The following is a 25641-nucleotide window of genomic DNA, read 5'->3' on the forward strand; positions in this document are numbered from 1 at the left end:
TTGTATTTTTAACATTAGGTACCAGTCGATAGATTACGTTTACAATGGTGCCTGAGTTACAAGCTCTTGCAGTGTCTAAAAATAAACAACGTGTATTGTAGAGTATGTGTATTGTAGAGTACATATGTCTATTGTAAAGTAACAGGAAAGCGTAATCCATCAGACTGCAGAGTCTGTATCATCCGATCTGAACCAAAGATGAACCCTAACCCTGAATTATTCAATACACAGAGCAACTACTTCTAGGCAGTTTTTTCTATTCAAGTGACCCGCGATAGTTCCTCAGGCATTATTTGTGCATGGTTATTAAAAACCTGGAAATTAATAGTTAAAATTTGACTTTCAGCTAAAAGTTGGGGTGGGGTGATCGTTCAAACTGGGGCGTTGACTCAGCAGAATCCGGTAAATGTTGAAATAAATTAATAAATAAATACATTTATTTATTTCTATATGTATTTATTTATTTAATTATTTATTTATTCTTGTATTCGGTTTGACATAAAATCAGTGTTGCCAACTTTATCTTTAGATCTAGCGACTTTTGGGTTTCTCTAGCAACAAAAACATTGTCAAAGCGACTAGCGACAAATCTAGTGAAGAAGTAGTACAGTCAGTTGCACGCCACGGTGACGTCATCACGTCTACACAATGTTAACGTGCCCCGATGATTATGCACGCTGTTGCGTTACTTGCTCGTAGCTGGTAGTTACGGAAAGGAACACATGAAAAGCAGCGTAGTGGTCATTTTGTCATATTTTTTAAATAATTTTTGCAGTCCACCTGATTCAAAAGTCAAAAACCAAAGCACACTCAGCGATTCCAAAAGGAGTGACAGTCTCAGCAATTTAATGGTTGGGTAAAACCTGTGGAAGGCAACTCAACCAAGGTCTCATCTGATCTGATTCAAACATTCAAAATCCTAAAAGGTATAGACAATGTCGACCCAGGGGACTTTTTTGACCTGAAAAAAGAAACAAGGACCAGGGGTCACAAATGGAGATTAGATAAAGGGGCATTCAGAACAGAAAATAGGAGGCACTTTTTTACACAGAGAATTGTGAGGGTCTGGAACCTTCAAGAAGCTGCTTGATGAGATTCTGGGATCAATAAGCTACTAACAACCAAACGAGCAAGATGGGCTGAATGGCCTCCTCCCATTTGTAAACCTTCTTATGTTCTTATGTTCTTAAGGCCTATTGCAGTTATTGCAAAACTGAACTGTCTGCAAAGGTTAGCAATTCACAGATCCACTTTCAAGCAATACTTTTAAAGGGACTGGGACTGGGACAGATTTAGATATTGAGTGAATGTTGATATGTGTTAAGAAGTACAGATTAACCAGCTTTATATCATGATTCACATGCAGGCGTAATTTGTGATATAAAGCGGGTCATGATATAAACCAGGTTTCACGTTTGCCTATGACAGCACATTGAGTGCGAGAAAAAATAAAGAATTAAAAAAGTAGTGTTTTAATACTGTACATTTAATTGTTCTTTACATTTAAACAAATGCATATAGTTTGCTACAAGACAAATACGTTTTGTGTCATTAACTGGAATGAAACAGTTTGTGTCATTATCTAAAAGAGGAATGAATTGTCGACTGATGAGAGAGGTTTTTTTTGTGTGCATTTGTTTAAGACTGACTGTTAAAATTTGGTGACATTGGTGTTTTGTAAATTAACTGTTTTTTGTTTATTTTGTATAGTTTGGGTTATGTGAGCACTGGGTGTGTGTTTGTGTGTGTGTGGAATAGTGGGTGACAGGGAGGCAGTTAAAATCCTCCCTGCAAAAACACAGGTGTATAAATAGGGTGATCACGGGTGATAAAGGGGTTGTGTGTTCAGAGGCGGAACTAGAGTTGGGAGGTGAAGGAAAATACAGAATTAACAATTGCTGTTTTGGCCACCGTGCCGTTTTCTTTTGTGTACAGTGTTTTGTTTTGTTTAAACTATCTATTTGTTTAATAAATCTGCGCATCAGCAATTCATTTACTCACAGTACTGTGTGTTTCTTCACTACAATGCTATCTTGGTCAGATATGGTGTCAGAAAATGGAAAACAGCAGTTCCACAGACGCAGGCCAGGAACAGTACTGCGGGTACACATTTTTTATTTTTCTGGATTTTCTTTTTGTGTGAGAAGAATGGAGAAGATGGACGTCTGCCTCACCTGTCTAAAAGGGGAGGAGTGGTGCTTTGCCATTGGGGAAAGCAGGAGGTGGGAGTGGCTGCCCAAACAGGGCTGAGTGAGGCACCTGGGGCTTTTCTTGTGTCCGCAGCAGCAGTTGTGCTACTGGAAATTCTGGGGCTGGAGCCCAAGAGAAGGGAGCCGCCAGCTAGAGAGAAGAGGGGGAGAAGTGAGGAGACCACCTCCAACCGCAATAGTTGCACTGCCAGAGTACGCAGCGTCGCTGTCACTGCAGGAGTGTCCCGCGCTGAGGGCAGCATTACCGCTGCCAGTGCCACCACCACTCCTGGAGTACGGAGTGCCCCCGCCACAGCCGGTGTATGCCACCCTGCTGTCAGCCTTGCAGCTGCCAGCGTTGCCACTGGACCATGGGAGGATGACCTTGCCCCACTCTCAGCATTTCTTCTGACAGCATTACCACTGGAGGAGGACCTCGCCCCGCTGTCAGCATTGCCACTGGAAGAGGACCTCGCTCCGCTGTCAGCATTTCCATTGTCAGCATTGCCACTGGAGGAGGACCTCGCTCCGCTGTCAGCATTTCCATTGTCAGCATTGCCACTGGAGGAGGACCTCGCTCCGCTGTCAGCATTTCCATTGTCAGCATTGCCACTGGAGGAGGACCTCGCTCCGCTGTCAGCATTTCCATTGTCAGCATTGCCACTGGAGGAGGACCTCGCTCCGCTGTCAGCATTTCCGTTGTCAGCATTGCAGCTACCAGCATTGCTACCTGCAGCAAGTCCACTGCCAGAACCGCCTATGCAGCACACTTGGTCAATTATCTTTTTTTATAAAGGTCTCTAAATAGCAACATCTAGAGACTTCTTGAGATTTCTATCTGGAATACTTGGCAAATTGTCTAGCAACATTTATGGCGACTTTAGAATGTCTAAATAGCGACATCTAGTGACTTTGTGAGGTTTCTTTGGTGACTTCCTGCTTTGTGGAGTTGGCAACACTGCATAAAATATCCTCCATACTTTAAAAAGCCCCCATAGAATCTTAGGGCAGTGGTTATTTTCACTGCCACAGGAATGGCAAAGCTGCACATTGTGGAGTTCAAATCCTCTGATATCTCCTCACATAAATCCAACATTGCTTGTGTATTTAGTCAAAAACTAATCTGATCATTTTAGGTCCAAAAACAAATATGGGGGCTGTATAATCTAGCAAAAGTATACATTCTCCTTCTCTCTGTCTGTGCACTGCAACCACTTCGAAAAAAACCCTCCCATTCTCGCTATCAAAGGGGTAGTGAATTGTTATCTTTGAAACAATTAGTGACTGAAGTTACACCAATCCCTAAAAGCCTAGTAACAGATGTGTAAATGCTTCGGAAATCGCACGCAGGGGTATGTCAGCTAAGTTAACTAGCGGTGAATAACTTAAAATAGACGGACGACTAAATGCCTGGAAGCACTGAAAATTACCCATCTAAACGACTAAAAAGAGCTTATGCATGCTTAAACCCCTTAGTCACGTAAAAAATAGAATCATACGCAAACATCAGGAAAGGTAAGGGAACAGAAAAATAAATAAAAATAAAGAAATAACAGAAAACAGTAGAATGATTTGAGAACAGACCATTTCTTAAAGATTTACCTATACATTTGGTGTTTCCAGCGATACTAGTGTAGTTGTTGCACTACAGAAAACTTCTGGGCTTAGGGAAACACAGATGTTTAGAAATCTTACCCAGTTTAATCTTAATTCCTGGCAGGTGTTCAACCATTGCTAAGGGGCTCCCATGCAATCTTTTGACATGCAACCAGCATATTATTTGCACAATAGTAATTTATATAACCCGTAGCCTTGAGACAGTTCTTTTCAGATGCAACTTGTGGATAAAAAATAATTAAAAGGGGACCAGGTTACCGTTTGGTTATTCTTAATTCTGTGGTTTGCTTGTCATCACTTATTGTGGTTAATTAATCAACTAATGTTTTCTTGTTCCATATTTACAAAACAGCTTATAATTCCCACACATCTTACCACACACAGGTCAGGATACCTTTTACAGATACATTTTATAGGGATACCACGATACAAGCAGTGGAACCTGGACTAATACAGCACAATGGTTCTGATCCATAAGCACTGCCTCTCTAGCTCTGGTATGATGATGGCATGGGACTGGAATAGGTTGCCAGTGTGCATGGGTTATTAGCACCACTGGTTTGTCAAAATAGGGCAATGTTATCTCTGAGGTATAATTTAACCAAATGGATCATACCTTTGCACCTTGTACTATAATTGGCTATTATAAAATGGTAAGCATAGTAGGAACAATCTCATCGCCTAACACAGCTTAAAACCTTCAGAAGCACTTTGCCTGATTCACTTGACAACCCATTGGGTGGGGTGGCGTAGGGTGGGATTGCCATTACATAAGCACAATAACACCCTCCCGGTAGTGCAGTGGTGATCCGGTTTTGTGCTGGCCCTTGGTGACAGCTCCGGATTGGTGTTTAGCCGTCTAGTGCTATATAACAAAAACACAGACAGTAACTAAACAGACAAAACAAACAAAACACTCACAAACTCCTTTCTCTGTTTTTTTGTTTGGGGAAATCTCCCGGTCCTTCCAGTTTCCTCGTCTCTCTGAAACCCAAGCGAAGGAAAAGATTTACAATTCTCCGGCCCCTTTTATGCGATTATGCATGACCCCTTGGTAAACGATTGCAGCTGATTCTATTGCCTGCAGCTGCTACCTCGTTTACCTTCCAGGTCAATACGTTCCCGCACCGGAGTCTCGCCTTCTTCCAGGCTGACTGACTTCCCGACCCACGGAATGAACTGTCAGGCCAACCTGTCCACAGCCATTCCCTTTCACTACTTAGTACCCTCACAGGTCGAGAGGGAGATTTACAACCAGAACTCATTATATTTCCGTCACAACAATAAAAAACAAAAGATGGATGCAAAAGAGCAGGCTTATGATTTTTGTTTGGTGGTGGTATTAGTAGTAGTCAATGTTTAGATTATTAAAACAGTCGTTTCTGTAGAATTAAGGCTGGGACACACATATGCGGCACAATGCTGTCGTTTATCAGGCAGCATTTTACTGCCAGTATCGTTGGAAATGTTACTGAATGGTGCTGCACAGACCAGACAGATATATATTACTCCAGTATCGCAGTGTCGCTGAGCGGTGCTGCTCAAATGAAATCCAGAACCATTTTTTCTAGCTGCCACGCGGTACCGTCGGTGAATTAACCAATCACAGCCAAGAGGTGACAACAAATGCTTGACAGGAAAAATCATGAATGACAAACTGTTGTCTACGGAGGTGTCCAAGCACCCTGAAGTGTTGATCCTTTCCATATTTCCTACAAGGATGCTGAGATGAAGGCACGCATCTGGGAAGCCATAGAAGCAACAACAGGACAGGCATGTCAGTATTTTATACCGCTATTCTCTCACAGCATCACATGATACTGTTATCACCTTTTTTGCCTTTTTTCATTTCTGTAGTTCACTACTGATGATTGTAGGCTATTTGCTGTCAGCAGTGTATGTTTCTTTGCCAAGTTGATCGCTCATTTCATACACCTGCATATAGATCACAGAAAAACAACTTTGATAAACAAACCAGTGTTTTTATTTAGTATGGGGGTACATTACATTATATTCAAGCACATAGCCTACTGTGTGGTACTGACAACTAGCATTAAATTTTTCTACAATATTGTAGCAAAAAGTCAGTGGCGTAGTGCATACCGCTCATGTGTGCCCAGTGGGGGACTAAGCTCTATCGCACCGCAAGAATGCCCAGCTATGCCACGCTGCATACTGTATGTGTGTGCCAGCCCTTAGGAAAGCGTAATGTCTTGTACATTGAGTGGCTGCAGGGCTGATGTGGCTCTGCATGCTAATTCCACATCCTTCAGAAATGCATTATTCAAAGTCCCCTCACTGTGACTCTGGCTCCCTGAGGGTAGCAGGCAGGGTTAGTGGTGTTTTGCGCAGTGGCAGTGACAGCAGCACTTAAACACTCACATTTGCATTAACACTTATCTTTGCTTTCTTTTTTTCTTACCTCTCCGTCTATTCTTGTAATAGTCTCATCACTTTGCAGGAAGCGTTTTGCTCACTGAGAGAAACATTCCTCTAAGTGGCTCATGCATGTTTAATGGCATGACCAATTTCTCTGGCCCTGCAATTCAAAAGGCATTAAATGACGAGCAACAGATACATTGTGAAGAAGGCCATTTAAATTAATTATATATAGTATTGGGGAAGTTACTTTTAAAATGTAATCTGTAAACAAAACCGGAACTAGTTAAAATAACGTATTACTCTGAATAAAATGTAGCTTGAAATATCCTTTGTAGAGCCAGCTCTCGAACCCACTCGATCCCTCCTCTGACGCCATGTTCTACCAAGATGATATGAAAAGCGTGTTCATGTGCATGTAAGGTTTGACTTGCACTCATGAAGCGCTTTATGATTTCCACGTTATGCATTAGCCGAAAAGTAACAAAGTTATTTTTTTACATAAAATGTAATCCGTTACCGAATTTCGTTACCTGTCTAAAAAAGGAACCAATTTACAGTTCTAAATTACTGAAAAATGTTATCAGTTTGCAGATTACTCCCCCAGAACAATTTCTTAGTTTCTTAGTACCAGTACATAACTGTTGCATTGCAGTGGAACCACTGCATTTCCATTGGAGATCAATTTAGAAGCTCCTTAACTAATTCTGGTGTGCAAGTCAGTTTGTTTACAAGTTTGTTTTTTAGAGATTTGAAAGGCAGTGGTATGAAGATCTGCCACAGTTGAAATTGATAGACCCCTGGTGGTCTATTACACAGGATTAATCTAGATAAGTTTGAACCATTTTCAACAGGACAGGCAATGGATGCTCTTTTTTTTTAACAGGAACCTTGTTATGCCCAGTATCAAGTCCCCGGCAAGTTTTCATGTTGTTTTGGGGTTTTCAGTGATAGGAGCTAATGCCAGCTCAAGGGGACAACTGTTCTTCCCCACACTCTGTGTTGAGCCCAGAGCACAACATCAGAAGTTATTCCACATACTAGCAGGCATGTTAATCGACTTCACCATTCATTGTCATTCTTTTCTATTCTGTACATCTTATTTATATACATCATAGTCATCAACTATTTCATCCTGCTGATTGCATTTATTATGAAATTCCAGCCATGGTGGGGGTGTATGTTACTGACATCATTCTTGTATTTTTTTAAAATAATGATAGCAACAATGTTTTTCCCATGCAAACGGCATTCAAAGCAGGATCCCAAAGCGGGGATCTAAACCTTGTGTCAGATAGCTGGAGAACCGTGTAAGCACTGTATTACAACTGGAGTAATACTGACAAAATAATACATATGTTTTCAGATTGTCTCCAAATTGAAAAGGACTGACACAGAGTCATCTTAAAGGGATGAATGTTCCATGAATGTTCACAGACTACTAGGAAGGACTACTGAAGAAGAAGTATTCTGTTAATATAAAAAGTACAATGTATGGAAAAGAAAACCCCATTGATATCATCATGATATTCAATTGCTTACCTGTTTAATAACCTATTGTGTGTTCTCTTATTTTCTGTTGCTGTTCCTGCTTTAGATTCTTATTTTACCAGGCTTGCTGATGAATGTCCCTTTTCAACCACAGTGGCTTCTTCTGAAAAGACTCCTAAACGTTTTAACAACGCCCACCAGGGGATACGCAAGGCACAGAAGTTACGGTGACACGCCCCTGTGGCAAAGTGCCCCGCCCCTGTGTGCATTTGTGTGTTATGTGTTGATGTATGGTGCGTGTGTTAATGTTGGTGTATAGAGATTGGTACACGGGATATAAACGGGTCTGTGTTTCACGTGTATTTAAAAAGTGTAGATTTGTATTTAGGCACGAGGAGAGCACAAATCACTTCACGTGCTGGTTAAATGTAATATGTGAGCACGGGGTTGCACAGAATTAATTCACGTGCTGGGATTCAAGTGAATAATTAATTAGTAATTGAATCCCAGCACAACAGTATAAATAGGCACATTTTTAGTCACTCGTGGTTAGGTGTTCGGTGAGTGGAGAACGGGTTTGGAGACGGAGGTAATTGTAAAAGTAAAGTAAATAGTTATCTGCTCACCGTGTTTTGTTCGTCTGTCTGTGCACTGTCTAGTCCGTTTTGTTCGTCTGTTTATTTTGGCTACAAGTGCCGTGTCATGTTTTTGTGTTTTGTTACAAACGTTTATTTTCTGTCTGTTTATTCATTAAATGCTGAGCGAAAGCATTCGCTCAGCTCCACCAAACTCCACATCTCTCTGTCGTTTGTGTTCCTGTTTCTGGTCTGACGCCACCCACTCCGGCCGTCTTTGTGACACGTGGTGGCAGCGGTGGGATCTACAGCGCCTCCAGGACTCAGGCCAGAGCAGGAACAGCATTTTTGGATTAAAAAAAAAAAAAAAGAGAGAGAGAAAAAAAAGAGGGGAAAAAAAATCAAAGTGCGGGACTGGATGCTGGAAAATGCTGGGCTGGAGGCCCAGTCTATCCCAGTAGTCGTCCAGTTCCTGCGGTTTATGGACAGAGAGCGATGGGAGGCATATGCGAGGGAACAGACCCTAAGCACCTGGGAGGAAGGTGTGGGGTTGGTCCTCAGCTACCTGGAGGCAATTATAAGTGGAACAGCAGCCCAGGTAGCAGGTCCACCAGCAGAGGAAGAGTACCTGCTGTCCCCATCTCCACCAGCAGAGGGTGAGTACCTGCTGTCCCCATCTCCACCAGCAGAGGGTGAATGCCTGCTGGTTTTGCCTCCACAGCCCAAATGGGAGGAGCCTGAGCATCCACAGCCCAAGTGGGAGGAGCCTGAGCGTCCACAGCCCAAGTGGGAGGAGCCCGAGCGTCCACAGCCCAAGTGGGAGGAGCCCGAACGTCCTACGCCTGAGTGGGAGGAGCCCGAACGTCCTACGCCTGAGTGGGAGGAGCCCGAACGTCCTACGCCTGAGTGGGAGGAGCCCGAACGTCCTACGCCTGAGTGGGAGGAGCCCGAACGTCCTACGCCTGAGTGGGAGGAGCCCGAACGTCCTACGCCTGAGTGGGGGGAGCCCGAACGTCCACAGCCCAAAAGGGAGGAGTCGGTGCGTCCACAGCCCAAAAGGGAGGAGTCGGTGCGTCCACAGCCCAAAAGGGAGGAGTCGGTGCGTCCACAGCCCAAAAGGGAGGAGTCGGTGCGTCCACAGCCCAAAAGGGAGGAGTCAGTGCGTCCACAGCCCAAAAAGAGGGAAGTCGGGGCTTCCACAGCCGTAGGACCCAAGCTGTCAGCAGAGGGAGAATGCCTGCTGGTCCCACCTCCACCAGCAGAGGGTGAATACCTGCTGGTGCCGTCCCAAGAGCCAGAAGGGGAGGGGTTACAGGCTCAACCCCCTGAAAAATTTTTGGGGGGAGAAGGGCAGGATGCTGGTGTCCCCCAGCAGCCTCTAGCTATGCTGCTGAAGGCAGCACGGCGCGCACATGCCCAGCTGCCACAGCAGAGGGAGCCAGCACCGCCACAGCCTCCCTCTGAGTGGCCAGCACCAGCCCCATCGCCTCTACCTCCGCCACCTCCACCAGCAGAGGGTGAATACCTGCTGGTTCCACCTCCACCGCAGTGGGAGGACTGCTTGCCCCTCCCACCTCCACCAGCAGAGGGTGAATACCTGCTGGTCCCACCTCCACCAGCAGAGGGTGAATGCCTGCTGGTTCCACCTCCACCGCAGTGGGAGGACTGCTTGCCCCTCCCACCTCCACCAGCAGAGGGTGAATACCTGCTGGTTCCACCACCGCCAGGAGCAGAGGAGCTGGAGCTGCCTCTGCCTCCACCACCGCCAGGAGCAGAGGAGCTGGAGCTGCCTCTGCCTCCACCACCGCCAGGAGCAGAGGAGCTGGAGCTGCCTCTGCCTCCACCACCGCCAGGAGCAGAGGAGCTGGAGCTGCCTCTGCCTCCACCACCGCCAGGAGCAGAGGAGCTGGAGCTGCCTCTGCCTCCGCCACCGCCCGGAGCAGAGGAGCAGGAGCTGCCTCTGCTGCCCGTACCTCCGCAGGGAGTACGGTGGCCGGAGCCCCAGAAAGGGGAGCTGCCGGCCACGAAGAAGGGGGAGGAGGTCTGGAGACCACTTTCCCCAGCAGCAGTTTCGCTGCAGGAGTTCTTGTGGCCGGAGCCCCACAGGAGGGAGCTGCCGGCTACGAAGAAGGGGGAGGTCGGGGGACCACCTGCCCCCGCAGCTTTTTCGCTGCAGGACGGGACCAGCATGCTGTCAGCCGTGCCACTACCGGCAGGGGAGCTGACAGCATTTCCAGCCATGGGCCCACTGAAGCCTCCCTCCCCAGCCCGAGACTTTGGCCTGGACTGCTGGGTATTTAAGGGGGGAGGTGGCCGTTGAGGCCATGTGTGCTGCGCACAAGGGGGGTATATGTGGCAAAGTGCCCCACCCCTGTGTGCATTTGTGTGTTATGTGTTGATGTATGGTGCGTGTGTTAATGTTGGTGTATAGAGATTGGTACACAGGATATAAACGGGTCTGTGTTTCACGTGTATTTAAAAAGTGTAGATTTGTATTTAGGCACGAGGAGAGCACAAATCACTTCACGTGCTGGTTAAATGTAATATGTGAGCACGGGGTTGCACAGAATTAATTCACGTGCTGGGATTCAAGTGAATAATTAATTAGTAATTGAATCCCAGCACAACAGTATAAATAGGCAAATTTTTAGTCACTCGTGGTTAGGTGTTCGGTGAGTGGAGAACGGGTTTGGAGACGGAGGTAATTGTAAAAGTAAAGTAAATAGTTATCTGCTCACCGTGTTTTGTTCGTCTGTCTGTGCACTGTCTAGTCCGTTTTGTTCGTCTGTTTATTTTGGCTACAAGTGCCGTGTCCTGTTTTTGTGTTTTGTTACAAACGTTTATTTTCTGTCTGTTTATTCATTAAATGCTGAGCGAAAGCATTCGCTCAGCTCCACCAAACTCCACATCTCTCTGTCGTTTGTGTTCCTGTTTCTGGTCTGACGCCACCCACTCCGGCCGTCTTTGTGACAGCCCCCTACAGGTATTTTTTAAAACCACCTCAATTCGGAAGGATTCTTTTCTGAAGTAGCCTTCTTAAACGGGAAGAAACTAAATACAGCAACTGGAAAATGTAGATGGTATCGCTGTAATCGTACATTTGTCACTAGGAGCTAGTTACAAGGAGGGTTTGTTTAGTTTGTATGAACATTGTTTATGTATTCAGATATATTTATGGGCTGATGTAAGGATACGTGCAAAGGGATTTGCGGCTGCAAAACAGCCATGTTGCTGCCAAAAATACGTGTTTAGCTGGCGTAAAGTGGGACTTTAGTGATCACGAAAAATGCGGCGTATGTAACAATGGTTTTCACCTGGCGTTCTGCCCCTATTATCAAATTAGCAGTTTGCCATCATTAATCAATTTAAATGATATTGAAATGTATTAAAATGAAGCAAATAATTAAGAGCTGTATAAAAGCACACACCTTCAGAGACTTGTCATTGGCCTCAGGGTGGCTGCTTTGGTACACTTCCTGATGCGGCGATGCTTGGCTCTTGTGTGGTGTCAGCTGTGATGTGGATGGCTGCCCTCCTCCTGCTACATGCCTGTGCAGCATTGCGAGTTTCGCTTTTGTTCGCTGCTGGAGGTCCTGCCACCTTTTCATCACCTGGTTGACTGTCCTCCTGGTAACACTGACAGCATTGACTTTCTCCACTATAGAGGACCATATGGTCTCTTTGATAGCATAATTGATGTTGGCTGAGGTTTTTCCAAATAACTCCATTTCATAGTGACCTCAGCCGTAAGGACTCTCAGCTCCTCCTCAGAAAACTTTTCTTTTTTTTCTGTGCGCCAAGAGGACTTTGCTGCCCTGCCTCTGACATATTTTTTTGTTTGGCTTGATTTTCGTGCTCCACAAATCTCATACATCACCTACTGCTCTCTGTACTCCTAACTCACCTCACCTCTGGGCTATAAGTGAGGCCGCTAAACAGCCCGATGTACAGGCGGCACTCAATGCGACCCTCATCATGATTGCAGATCATTATTTGTGCGTGTTGAGTAATTTGCATTGCTGTTAAGCTTACATAGGCCACAGTGCAAAATAATTGCCTGGTCTCAATTGTTTGTACTGCGCCTATCCTTACATCAGTCCCTTAGAATATATTTTGCCCTCTCTGGTGGAACCAGCTACCGGAGAAGTTCAAGACTGCTCTGTCTTTTACCGCCTTCCAGTGCCTCCTCAGGACCCATCTGCTTAGACTGTACTTGTAGATCCCTTGCTCTGCCCCTCCTGCTCTGCACTGGACTTGCCTGACCTCAGCACCACGTTACTGGATCCTCATCTAATGCACTTCCCTTGCACTATTGCACTACTATGTCATTGTAGATATAACTTGTGGTAATCCTAACTTGTTGCATATTGTATTTTAGTAGTATTATTTGCATTTACAGTAAACTACACTGTATTTAAATATTAAGCTTGCATTGTAACCCTTTACTGCCCTGTAACACCTGGATAAAGCGGGTGCCTGGTCAGTAGGGTCCGCTGTAGCACAGTGAGGATAAAAGCGTCTGCAAAATGACTAAACAATAATAATAATAATAATAATAATAATAATAATAATAATAATAATAATAATAATATTCACTAAAATAAAACCTATGAAATTTCATGAGGACTTGTTAGATGCTGATATTCTGAAATTAATTTTTATTGACATCTTTCAATTCTACAGCAATACAGGCTGCTGTTTCTGCTGAGACCGGAGGACTGCATCCTTATCTGAACAAAACAGCTGCACAGAAAATGCCATTCCATATAGCAGGGACACAGAATCTGTGTGTTTTAAAGGTACAGTTTCGTAAGCTGCTTGGCACAATAATGGATTTCAGGTGACATACTCTATTACTACATGCTTTGGAGATCAGTAGAATGCAGTTAATGTACCAGAAGATTAGATTGCGTGGCTACACCCTGCCCTGAAAAAGACAGAAATGTTATACCATTATCCTGAAGGTCTACTATGTTTCTTATTGTTTCCTGTTGTTTTTCCAAAACTTAACACTCAGTCATAAGAAATACAGTGGTACTGAAACATTTCTTTTTAGTACACTACTTTAGAAAACAGGAATCAGTGGATGAAATCAATATCGATAACCAGACTTTCTTCATCAACAACTTGATTAATCGTTTACGTATTTTTGCATTGTTTTTCTGTATAAATGTTACTGGTTAAATATGTTCTATATTGCCATTTCATTCCCTTACAAGCATGCATGAAAACTATATTGTAAGGTGAACTCTGTTTATATCAGACCTTTGCTGAGCAAGAAATGACAGATTCATGGATAATTAAGATCATCGGCACAACACTACAGTGCTTTAAATTGTATACACTGACTTGAAAATCAATTAGAAAATGGCTTTGATTTGGGCTATGTGGCTGAAGGCATGTTTTGATTAGAAACAGGTGGTTCTTGTCCTGTATTGAAGGTGTCTATGATTTGGGCCACTGCATTTTAACCAATGAAATGTGGAACTGACACTGTGGTACCGTTCAACCAATGTCCCATACCACTGTTGCTACCATTTATTTTTCCCATTATTTTATCCCTGTTTTTTGTGCAGTTTAGAATGCCCAATTATGTTCCCTCACCATAGCAATTCCTCACTCAGGAGAACCGAAAGTCAGCGGGCATCCTCCGATTCCATGACCAAACCAATTGCCTCTTTACACCCAGGTCCTCAAGAGCGGATGCAGGCCCCTGAAGCACAAAGGGCAGCTCTGCTTGTTCAGTAGGGTCCACTATAGCACGGTGAGGAGAAACAGTCCCTGACAATTGTGCCTCCCACGGGAGTGCCAGAGGTAATGCGATACCCCCTGACTATATAACTCTCCCTGCACACCACGTAGCCACGACTTTACCAAGTGAGCCAGTCAGGGGAGCTACCAAAGCCTTTTAGTAGAGAATCATTGAATTACCTTTAAGATTAGTTGGTAAGAGAAGCTACTTTTTAAATCTTTTAAGTCAGTGCCAGGTTCACAGTGTCATGAGCAGCACTGTACACCTTACTGCACAATTCAAAATCCCCCTGCAGCACATTAACAATCTGTAATTAGATACACAAAGGTAATGACTTCTAATAAATGCCTCCTGAAACTTTATATTTGTGGAGCAGAATGATGTTACATGCTAGGGGCAACCATGCAGGATAAAAAATGACTTAATTATATGCCACGTGCTTTGTAATATGCAATTAAATTCCTTAACCACAAGCCTCACAGTCATTACATTCACAAATCCTCATCAGTTATCGTACATTTCTCCAACAGCTTTGATTGGCTCCTACCTCTATAGTGTAATTACAATCATTTCCAATTACAGCTTGTTTGAGTAACGGAATAGAACATTTGCAAGATCGCCTGACTATATAACACGTGTTCTTGTTTAATGCAGCAGGTTTTCTTTCCTAGGTTAAACAAGCTGAGATGCAATTTTTTGTTTCACAGTATGCCTAATGCCTCCATCAACGGTGTTGTAGTTCTATTCTTATACATGTTATGGTATATACAAACATATAAGTGTGACAGATAGCTACACAGATACTATTATTTGTTTATTTAGCAGACGCCTTTATCCAAGGCGACCTACAAAGACTAGGGTGTGTGAACTATGCATCAGCTGCAGAGTCACTCACCCGAAAGACGGAGCACAAGGAGGTTAAGTGACTTGCTCAGGGTCACACAATGAGTCAGTGGCTGAGGTGGGCTTTGAACCGGGGACCTCCTGATTACAAGCCCTTTTCTTTAACCACTGGACCACACAGCCTCCCATATATCCCCAGAATGTGATGTTCTCAATAACTTATGCAAAATAATACTTATATCCAGCTTCATGACAGATGCATAAGCATTTCTTCAGATATATGCAAAAATATGTGTGACATACACATGGCCGGATGTGCGGACAGACAGACACCTCCATACATCCCCAGAAGATGATATTCTCAGCAATGTATGCAAAATAATATGAATACCAAATGTCATGACAATCTGGGGACCGCTTCTCCTGATTTATGCAAAAGAGTGACAAAGTAAGACTCCACTATATCCACTTCGCAGGGCTCTAACCTTGATCTGACATACCTCCAGAACAATTTACAGCCGTGGGAGAAATTAGTAGTTGTAATTGAATGCACTTTGTAAAATGACATTTCAAATCTTAAACTATGAGACTTAAGATGCTGTGATGTTAATTAAGTTTGTCTTCCCCCACAACATTCTAGATCTACTTCTAAAAGGACTGGATATTAGTAACAGAGGGTCGTAAATATTTAAAATGGTTTTAGTTTAGATTACCTGCTGTGCTGCCCTGCCAGTCTGGACTAAACAAACAATACTGATTATTATCTGTTAATTAAGAATGTTTTTTTTTCAAAACAACAATATACAACATTTTCCTTATCTCAAATTTATTTACAGATATCTTTAAATTAATTTTAGAAACTGCAAAATTAAAGATATCTGGAATTCAATTTAAGATATCTGGAAATGTTTTACAGATATCTCTTTGAGATATCTCTAAATGATAATTTGGCTTGCCATACACAGTGGGGGGTGGCCTAGGATATTGAGGTATGAATGTTAAATATTATATCTTCATAAATATGCACTACACAGCAAGGAGGCTATGAAACTCACACCCTTCTGGCTATGTCATGGAGGCAGCTTGATATTCTAAACTACTACACAGGGATGCAGTTTCATAACCATCGCTGTAAGCCTACTTGAAGGAGAAAAGTAATAAAATCCTTTGGAAGCATTCCTTTAATTACAGGGCAGTGCCTGTCTTTTTGTGATACGAGTATAGGACGTTTTCAGTGTTGCCTAGCAAGTCTGGGCTGCTGCTCATGCAAGAGACACCAAGCACACATGGCTCGAGAGTGTGCTATCCGGGAAATAAACACAATGTTTGACACCTAATTTATTTTTGTGAATAGGACTGAATAGCGGCTGCCTGAGCAGAGGCTCTGGGTGAAGCCTCCCCTAACTGGAGGAGCTGGTTTGGGTTGTGGAACTCACCTTGAGTGCTCTTGATTAACGATCATGTACATTTCCCAGGAAGTATCCTCCGAAATCGCCCCATGGGGTACCAGCAGACTCACTCCTGAAAGATAAAGAGAACGTATGAGGGAGAAGCATACTGAGGCATTGTGACAGTGAGGGCTGCAGGGGTGATGTCAGACCAGCGAAATGAAACAATAACACAAATGGTACGGGGGGGGAAAACGGTGCGGCTGCACTCGTATTTTAATTAAATACAAAAATAAAGATTTAAACAAAACACACAAAAAGAAAAGGGCACATTGGCCAAAGTAAAATAACACACACACACACACACACACACACACACACACACACACAAACAATTATTATCAAAAACAAGTACCTTTGTTCGCTGGCTGGTAGCATTCGCTCTCACTCTTATCTCCACTAAACTCTACTCCGCTCTGAGTCCGGAGTGGGTCTTTTATACTATGACTGGAGCCTTAATTACCTATTAAACAATGACCTTATTAAGGCTCCAGCCACATTTCCACAGGCTTTCCCCATCCATGCCAGCTACACTTTATGAGACCGGAAATAATGGTCGGACCGCTTTCGTCCGTCCGCACACAAACACATACATACAATATATAGTAACAACAACAACAACAACAATACAAATGAATACATACATAAATTAATATCCACGAGGGGTGGGTACCCCGTCACAGGCATAACAACAGTATGTACAGAATAGTATAGTAAAGTTTAATCACCATGCTGGAAGATGAGGTGCTGTTTCATAATGTTTTAATCACCATGCTGGAAGATGAGGTGCTGTTTCATAATGTTTTAATCACCATGCTGGAAGATGAGGTGCTGTTTCGTAATGTTTTAATCACCATGCTGAGATGAGGTGCTGTTTCGTAATGTTTTAATCACCATGCTGGAAGATGAGGTGCTGTTTCATAATGTTTTAATCACCATGCTGGAAGATGAGGTGCTGTTTCATAATGTTTTAATCACCATGCTGAGATGAGGTGCTGTTTCGTAATGTTTTAATCACCATGCTGAGATGAGGTGCTGTTTCATAATGTTTTAATCACCATGCTGGAAGATGAGGTGCTGTTTCATAATGTTTTAATCACCATGCTGAGATGAGGTGCTGTTTCATAATGTTTTAATCACCATGCTGGAAGATGAGGTGCTGTTTCGTAATGTTTTAATCACCATGCTGAGATGAGGTGCTGTTTCATAATGTTTTAATCACCATGCTGAGATGAGGTGCTGTTTCATAATGTTTTAATCACCATGCTGGAAGATGAGGTGCTGTTTCATAATGTTTTAATCACCATGCTGGAAGATGAGATGCTGTTTCATAATGTTTTAATCACCATGCTGAGATGAGATGCTGTTTCATAATGTTTTAATCACCATGCTGGAAGATGAGGTGCTGTTTCATAATGTTTTAATCACCATGCTGGAAGATGAGGTGCTGTTTCATAATGTTTTAATCACCATGCTGGAAGATGAGGTGCTGTTTCATAATGTTTTAATCACCATGCTGGAAGATGAGGTGCTGTTTCATAATGTTTTAATCACCATGCTGAGATGAGGTGCTGTTTCATAATGTTTTAATCACCATGCTGAGATGAGGTGCTGTTTCATAATGTTTTAATCACCATGCTGGAAGATGAGGTGCTGTTTCATAATGTTTTAATCACCATGCTGAGATGAGGTGCTGTTTCATAATGTTTTAATCACCATGCTGGAAGATGAGGTGCTGTTTCATAATGTTTTAATCACCATGCTGGAAGATGAGGTGCTGTTTCATAATGTTATAATCACCATGCTGGAAGATGAGGTGCTGTTTCATAATGTTTTAATCACCATGCTGAGATGAGGTGCTGTTTCGTAATGTTTTAATCACCATGCTGGAAGATGAGGTGCTGTTTCATAATGTTTTAATCACCATGCTGGAAGATGAGGTGCTGTTTCATAATGTTTTAATCACCATGCTGGAAGATGAGGTGCTGTTTCATAATGTTTTAATCACCATGCTGGAAGATGAGGTGCTGTTTCGTAATGTTTTAATCACCATGCTGGAAGATGAGGTGCTGTTTCATAATGTTTTAATCACCATGCTGAGATGAGGTGCTGTTTCGTAATGTTTTAATCACCATGCTGGAAGATGAGGTGCTGTTTCATAATGTTTTAATCACCATGCTGGAAGATGAGGTGCTGTTTCATAATGTTTTAATCACCATGCTGGAAGATGAGGTGCTGTTTCGTAATGTTTTAATCACCATGCTGGAAGATGAGGTGCTGTTTCATAATGTTTTAATCACCATGCTGGAAGATGAGGTGCTGTTTCATAATGTTTTAATCACCATGCTGGAAGATGAGGTGCTGTTTCGTAATGTTTTAATCACCATGCTGAGATGAGGTGCTGTTTCATAATGTTTTAATCACCATGCTGGAAGATGAGGTGCTGTTTCATAATGTTTTAATCACCATGCTGGAAGATGAGGTGCTGTTTCATAATGTTTTAATCACCATGCTGAGATGAGGTGCTGTTTCGTAATGTTTTAATCACCATGCTGGAAGATGAGGTGCTGTTTCATAATGTTTTAATCACCATGCTGGAAGATGAGGTGCTGTTTCATAATGTTTTAATCACCATGCTGGAAGATGAGGTGCTGTTTCGTAATGTTTTAATCACCATGCTGAGATGAGGTGCTGTTTCGTAATGTTTTAATCACCATGCTGGAAGATGAGGTGCTGTTTCATAATGTTTTAATCACCATGCTGAGATGAGGTGCTGTTTCATAATGTTTTAATCACCATGCTGGAAGATGAGGTGCTGTTTCGTAATGTTTTAATCACCATGCTGGAAGATGAGGTGCTGTTTCATAATGTTTTAATCACCATGCTGGAAGATGAGGTGCTGTTTCATAATGTTTTAATCACCATGCTGGAAGATGAGGTGCTGTTTCATAATGTTTTAATCACCATGCTGAGATGAGGTGCTGTTTCATAATGTTTTAATCACCATGCTGGAAGATGAGGTGCTGTTTCATAATGTTTTAATCACCATGCTGAGATGAGGTGCTGTTTCATAATGTTTTAATCACCATGCTGGAAGATGAGGTGCTGTTTCATAATGTTTTAATCACCATGCTGGAAGATGAGGTGCTGTTTCATAATGTTTTAATCACCATGCTGGAAGATGAGGTGCTGTTTCGTAATGTTTTAATCACCATGCTGGAAGATGAGGTGCTGTTTCATAATGTTTTAATCACCATGCTGGAAGATGAGATGCTGTTTCATAATGTTTTAATCACCATGCTGGAAGATGAGGTGCTGTTTCGTAATGTTTTAATCACCATGCTGGAAGATGAGGTGCTGTTTCATAATGTTTTAATCACCATGCTGGAAGATGAGGTGCTGTTTCGTAATGTTTTAATCACCATGCTGAGATGAGGTGCTGTTTCATAATGTTTTAATCACCATGCTGAGATGAGGTGCTGTTTCGTAATGTTTTAATCACCATGCTGAGATGAGGTGCTGTTTCATAATGTTTTAATCACCATGCTGGAAGATGAGGTGCTGTTTCATAATGTTTTAATCACCATGCTGAGATGAGGTGCTGTTTCATAATGTTTTAATCACCATGCTGAGATGAGGTGCTGTTTCATAATGTTTTAATCACCATGCTGGAAGAAGAGGTGCTGTTTCATAATGTTTTAATCACCATGCTGGAAGATGAGGTGCTGTTTCATAATGTTTTAATCACCATGCTGGAAGATGAGGTGCTGTTTCATAATGTTTTAATCACCATGCTGGAAGATGAGGTGCTGTTTCATAATGTTTTAATCACCATGCTGAGATGAGGTGCTGTTTCATAATGTTTTAATCACCATGCTGAGATGAGGTGCTGTTTCATAATGTTTTAATCACCATGCTGGAAGATGAGGTGCTGTTTCATAATGTTTTAATCACCATGCTGAGATGAGGTGCTGTTTCATAATGTTTTAATCACCATGCTGAGATGAGGTGCTGTTTCATAATGTTTTAATCACCATGCTGGAAGATGAGGTGCTGTTTCATAATGTTTTAATCACCATGCTGGAAGATGAGGTGCTGTTTCGTAATGTTTTAATCACCATGCTGGAAGATGAGGTGCTGTTTCATAATGTTTTAATCACCATGCTGGAAGATGAGGTGCTGTTTCATAATGTTTTAATCACCATGCTGAGATGAGGTGCTGTTTCATAATGTTTTAATCACCATGCTGGAAGATGAGGTGCTGTTTCATAATGTTTTAATCACCATGCTGGAAGATGAGGTGCTGTTTCATAATGTTTTAATCACCATGCTGGAAGATGAGGTGCTGTTTCATAATGTTTTAATCACCATGCTGGAAGATGAGATGCTGTTTCATAATGTTTTAATCACCATGCTGGAAGATGAGGTGCTGTTTCGTAATGTTTTAATCACCATGCTGAGATGAGGTGCTGTTTCATAATGTTTTAATCACCATGCTGAGATGAGGTGCTGTTTCATAATGTTTTAATCACCATGCTGGAAGATGAGGTGCTGTTTCATAATGTTTTAATCACCATGCTGAGATGAGGTGCTGTTTCATAATGTTTTAATCACCATGCTGGAAGATGAGGTGCTGTTTCATAATGTTTTAATCACCATGCTGGAAGATGAGGTGCTGTTTCATAATGTTTTAATCACCATGCTGAGATGAGGTGCTGTTTCATAATGTTTTAATCACCATGCTGGAAGATGAGGTGCTGTTTCATAATGTTTTAATCACCATGCTGGAAGATGAGGTGCTGTTTCATAATGTTTTAATCACCATGCTGAGATGAGGTGCTGTTTCATAATGTTTTAATCACCATGCTGGAAGATGAGGTGCTGTTTCATAATGTTTTAATCACCATGCTGGAAGATGAGGTGCTGTTTCGTAATGTTTTAATCACCATGCTGGAAGATGAGGTGCTGTTTCATAATGTTTTAATCACCATGCTGAGATGAGGTGCTGTTTCATAATGTTTTAATCACCATGCTGGAAGATGAGGTGCTGTTTCGTAATGTTTTAATCACCATGCTGGAAGATGAGGTGCTGTTTCATAATGTTTTAATCACCATGCTGGAAGATGAGGTGCTGTTTCATAATGTTTTAATCACCATGCTGGAAGATGAGGTGCTGTTTCATAATGTTTTAATCACCATGCTGGAAGATGAGATGCTGTTTCATAATGTTTTAATCACCATGCTGGAAGATGAGGTGCTGTTTCGTAATGTTTTAATCACCATGCTGAGATGAGGTGCTGTTTCATAATGTTTTAATCACCATGCTGAGATGAGGTGCTGTTTCATAATGTTTTAATCACCATGCTGGAAGATGAGGTGCTGTTTCATAATGTTTTAATCACCATGCTGGAAGATGAGGTGCTGTTTCGTAATGTTTTAATCACCATGCTGAGATGAGGTGCTGTTTCATAATGTTTTAATCACCATGCTGAGATGAGGTGCTGTTTCGTAATGTTTTAATCACCATGCTGGAAGATGAGGTGCTGTTTCATAATGTTTTTCTGTTTGATATGTTTCTATACTCTGTGTATTCTTTTTTTTCGATTCACATTTTGTAAGTTCTAAACATAAAGGCAAGCTTGTGGAAAGTTACTGCCTATTTGGATGTGCTACATGGAGTTGTTGGTGTCTTGTACTCTTCTGCTGTACTCTCTTCTAGTAATATATCTTATTAACAGGGTGTGTGTGTCAATTGCATTAATCGTGAGTGTGTTTATTACCAAGAATTGGTTTGAGTGGATACCAAACTATATTGGGAAACAGTTACAAAAAAAAATAAAAAATTTGAAAACTGATGTAACCAGTTAGGTATAAAAAGGCTTATGCAGAGTTCTTTTGTCTCCGAAATTGGTAATTATGTGCATTGATACCTTGTTCTTATTGCTTGACTCATTGTTGTATTGACCAAATCATTCTGTATTAATCCACACAATAAGACTCACACCAGTGAGCCACTTAACAGCAATCTGACACAATGCTATGCACAAATGTGTGAAACACAGATGGATAAATGTATGGACAGACACCAGTAATATCATACTTTCAATAACTTATATTAAATAATGTTAATACCAATTTTCATCCCCAATTGTAACAGCGGTTTTCCAGCTATATGTATAAATGTGCAACATGTACGTATGAACACCTCCACTACATCCCTGTCACTGGGGATTTCAGCCCCCTTGGGGGATAATCAACCAGTTTATTGAGGTGCTGAGTTTGAAATGGGGTTGAAAAGCCTGGTGAGATATGGTATGAATGTGGGAGAATGCAGACACTGCCGGGGCCATGGTGTGAGTTTGGGAGAATGCAGGCACTGCCATGTGCATTTTCAACTTGACAACACCAGTTAGCTTTCATTAAAAAAAACACCTGCTACCCTGACATGCTTTTATCTGATCTGACAGCAGAGCCGCCTGTAGGAGCTCCTAAATCATTGCACAGCAAATGCCGCTCTGACCAATTATCCTTTGGGGAGCCCAATCCTTGCACCGGCTGATACAGATGCAAAGTGTGATAGAAGAGGGACAGCCTTGAGACGCACTCCTGTTTAGAGCCTTACTTCTCCACCCGAGCCCGACAGGACTTGACACCCGCTAAGTGTCGGGTCAGATGTAGTTTGTATATTATGGTTCAAGCTCAGCTCAGGTCGTGTTAGTGTTATCAGTGAGTGGATTATGGCGTTTTTAATTTTAAGTGAGTATTTTTTTGCTTCCTCTGTGTGCAAGTGCTTCCTAAAACTCACTTCCTGCTTCACGATTTTTGAAAAACCACTCGCCATGCACCATAGGTTATTTGAGAAATTACCTCTGTAATATCGTTTCACAAACCTGCTTGTTCGTTTTGTGCAGCCTGGGCTGTCGCCGGACTTTACTAAGTTACCACACGATATAATTAATTTCTAACGCAACTAAAAACCAATGATAATCTCAGCTGATAAACTGACATTTTGTGCAGCCTGACAACAAATGCTGCGTGGCGGTGTTAACCGGATACAGTTCAGTTGCAAAACACCAACGTCACCAAGAAGTATGCTCGCATGGCAATCATGATAGAAAGCGGGTTCATCTGTATATAGGCTGATGGAGGAAAATAAAACCTATCAACAGGAGAATGTGTAGCAGTGGAGAGTTCCGTTGCTGGAAAGGTGCATCTAAATCTACGACATTGTTGTATTCAGCGATAATAAAAGTCCATGTGGAAATTCATCTCTGCAGCTGTTTTAAAAGCCATAGTTGTGGTGTAGTATTTGTTGTTGAACGTTAATTTAGTGGTTTTATAAGAAATCGGCTTGACCAAAATGAGTATGCGAATTTGCAAGAGAATTTTCTGTGTGACTATTTATGGTAACAGCGTTTTGAAGAAGCCTGTTGTTGTCTTTTTTTAAATCATGCAGTGTTGGATTACTAGGAAAGGAAGTTAATGAGATATGATTAATTATTTATGTTTTAACTGGAAAGCGGGAATACTCTACACTGATGTACTTAGTTGCAATAGTGTGTTAGGAAGATATTTGTGGAGATGGTCGGGTCGGGTCAGGTCTGCAAATATTTCAAAGGTCTCGAGCTCAGGTGGGGTTTGGATTTTGTTTGGTCGGGTCGGGTTTGGATCGGATTTTAAATTTAGGCCCAAGCAGACCTCTACTCCTGTTACACTCACCAGGGCGCATTGTTAACAGTAAAGAGATAACTTCAAACAGCCACCGTGATAAAACTATGATAAAATAACAACAAAAAAAGGATGGAAATGATGAAATGTAAATGCACCCTAACAAAGCTCAGCAAAACATAGCAGCTTTTGTTATATATTAGAACATATATACAGTAAATATTAGAGTTAGGCTGTAGCACATGTCCAAACTGCTATCGTAAGAATACTTTTTTTTTTTTTCTGTTAGGATTAATTAATCTCCAAAATAAGCTGGCCCAATGGTGTGAGTCCTCAGGACATCCAGATCGAGTCAAAATAAGACAACCCCCAAGATACAAGGGGCGTGGTAAGAAATGAGAAGAAAAAAGGGTGTCAGGTAAGAATAAATATCAGGTGTTTTCCTCTAACTGGCTACACAGTAATATGATTTTCTATCCAGAAATAACATTATTATTGACCTCTGTAAGTGGTTTGTTCCAGAAAAATGATATATCTGAAAGAATATAAATCAAGCTTAGAATAAAGAATCATCTTTACTGCTGTGGTGATGCTGGTGAGTAAAAGTGTGTGCTGTATTCCAGTCACATACTGTAGGGCTTCTTCCTTTATGATTTCTGTGACCTGCTCAATCTGCTTCACGGAACAGTACACCTTGCATCCGTCTGGACCTCAGAGAGCACAGTTACTTAGTACAAGGTTTTTGTCAGCACAGAGGTTCAACAGATTCTTTGCTGCTTCAAACAAAAAATTACATTACAGAAGACCTTGTCTGGATCCAGAAAACCTTATCAAACAGACGTCCGATAAATAACCTTTAATCAACTACTGACACGGGCTGGATTCGAACTGCCGACCCCAAGGTGAATAGGCTTTGTATTAAATTGCTTTTTCTTTGATATCTTGGTTTGGTAGAAGTGTACCGGTATGTGTTTGACGTGACTGCTATAAAACATGTATTTGGAAGTACTATTATTAGTGCGCTGCAGATATACAATAAAGGCTCACGCATAAAAATCATCAAAATCCTACTATGGTCTGAAAAAGCTACAAAAGTTAATCTCAGATTTCTGAAGCTCACCTGTATTGGGGACCACCAGCCGTCCACCCAGATGCCCGAATATGCCAACTGTTCTGAGCTCGGGTTTCGAGGGCACAGTGGACAGGCTCGGGTGCAGCGGTGTTTCATTCATGCCATTGAGGGTGTTGCAGTCTCTGTTGACCCCCCTGGGGAAGGTTTCGGGGTGAGCCTTGACGTGATACTCGGCTCGGTCCGCAACTCCCAGTGACACCATGAACGAACTTTGAACTTTGACCTTGATGTCTGGCAAGGGGTCGAACAAGGAGGACTCGGTCATCAGCTCCTTGTCCATGGGGTCCTGAAAGCAGATCGCTCCACTGTAGGTACGGCTCACTGCCAGGTCAGGCTGCATGGATGAGTTCAGCAGCAGAGAATTACCTAGGAGGGACAATGAGAAAAACAATGCAATCTTGCTGCAACCTTATACTGTGTTACCATTGGATACCAGGGATATGTTATCAAGCAAAAGTAAGGTATTGGTACCTATAGAATTGGCAACAGAAACTGTTTATTTTCCATTCATAATTCTCCACCTTATTCTAATATGAATTGCTCCCAT

The 25641-nt window shown here is 42.2% G+C and overlaps 1 protein-coding gene across 2 annotated transcripts in view; it reads right to left on the reverse strand.

The window, feature by feature from the left end:
* The window catches only part of LOC117966096 (netrin receptor UNC5D-like), a 296114-nt gene that overhangs the window by 31252 nt on the left and 239221 nt on the right, over positions 1 to 25641 (reverse strand). For both annotated transcript variants that reach the window (XM_059008505.1, XM_059008504.1), the window contains exons 10-11: positions 25083 to 25460; positions 16283 to 16367 (exon numbers count right to left, since the gene is read on the reverse strand). In XM_059008505.1, the coding sequence (XP_058864488.1) occupies positions 16283 to 16367; positions 25083 to 25460 (463 nt within the window). The remainder of the gene's footprint in view (positions 1 to 16282; positions 16368 to 25082; positions 25461 to 25641) is intronic.

The sequence above is a fragment of the Acipenser ruthenus genome, chromosome 37 (assembly GCF_902713425.1).
Source record: "Acipenser ruthenus chromosome 37, fAciRut3.2 maternal haplotype, whole genome shotgun sequence".
NCBI classification, from domain to species: domain Eukaryota; kingdom Metazoa; phylum Chordata; class Actinopteri; order Acipenseriformes; family Acipenseridae; genus Acipenser; species Acipenser ruthenus.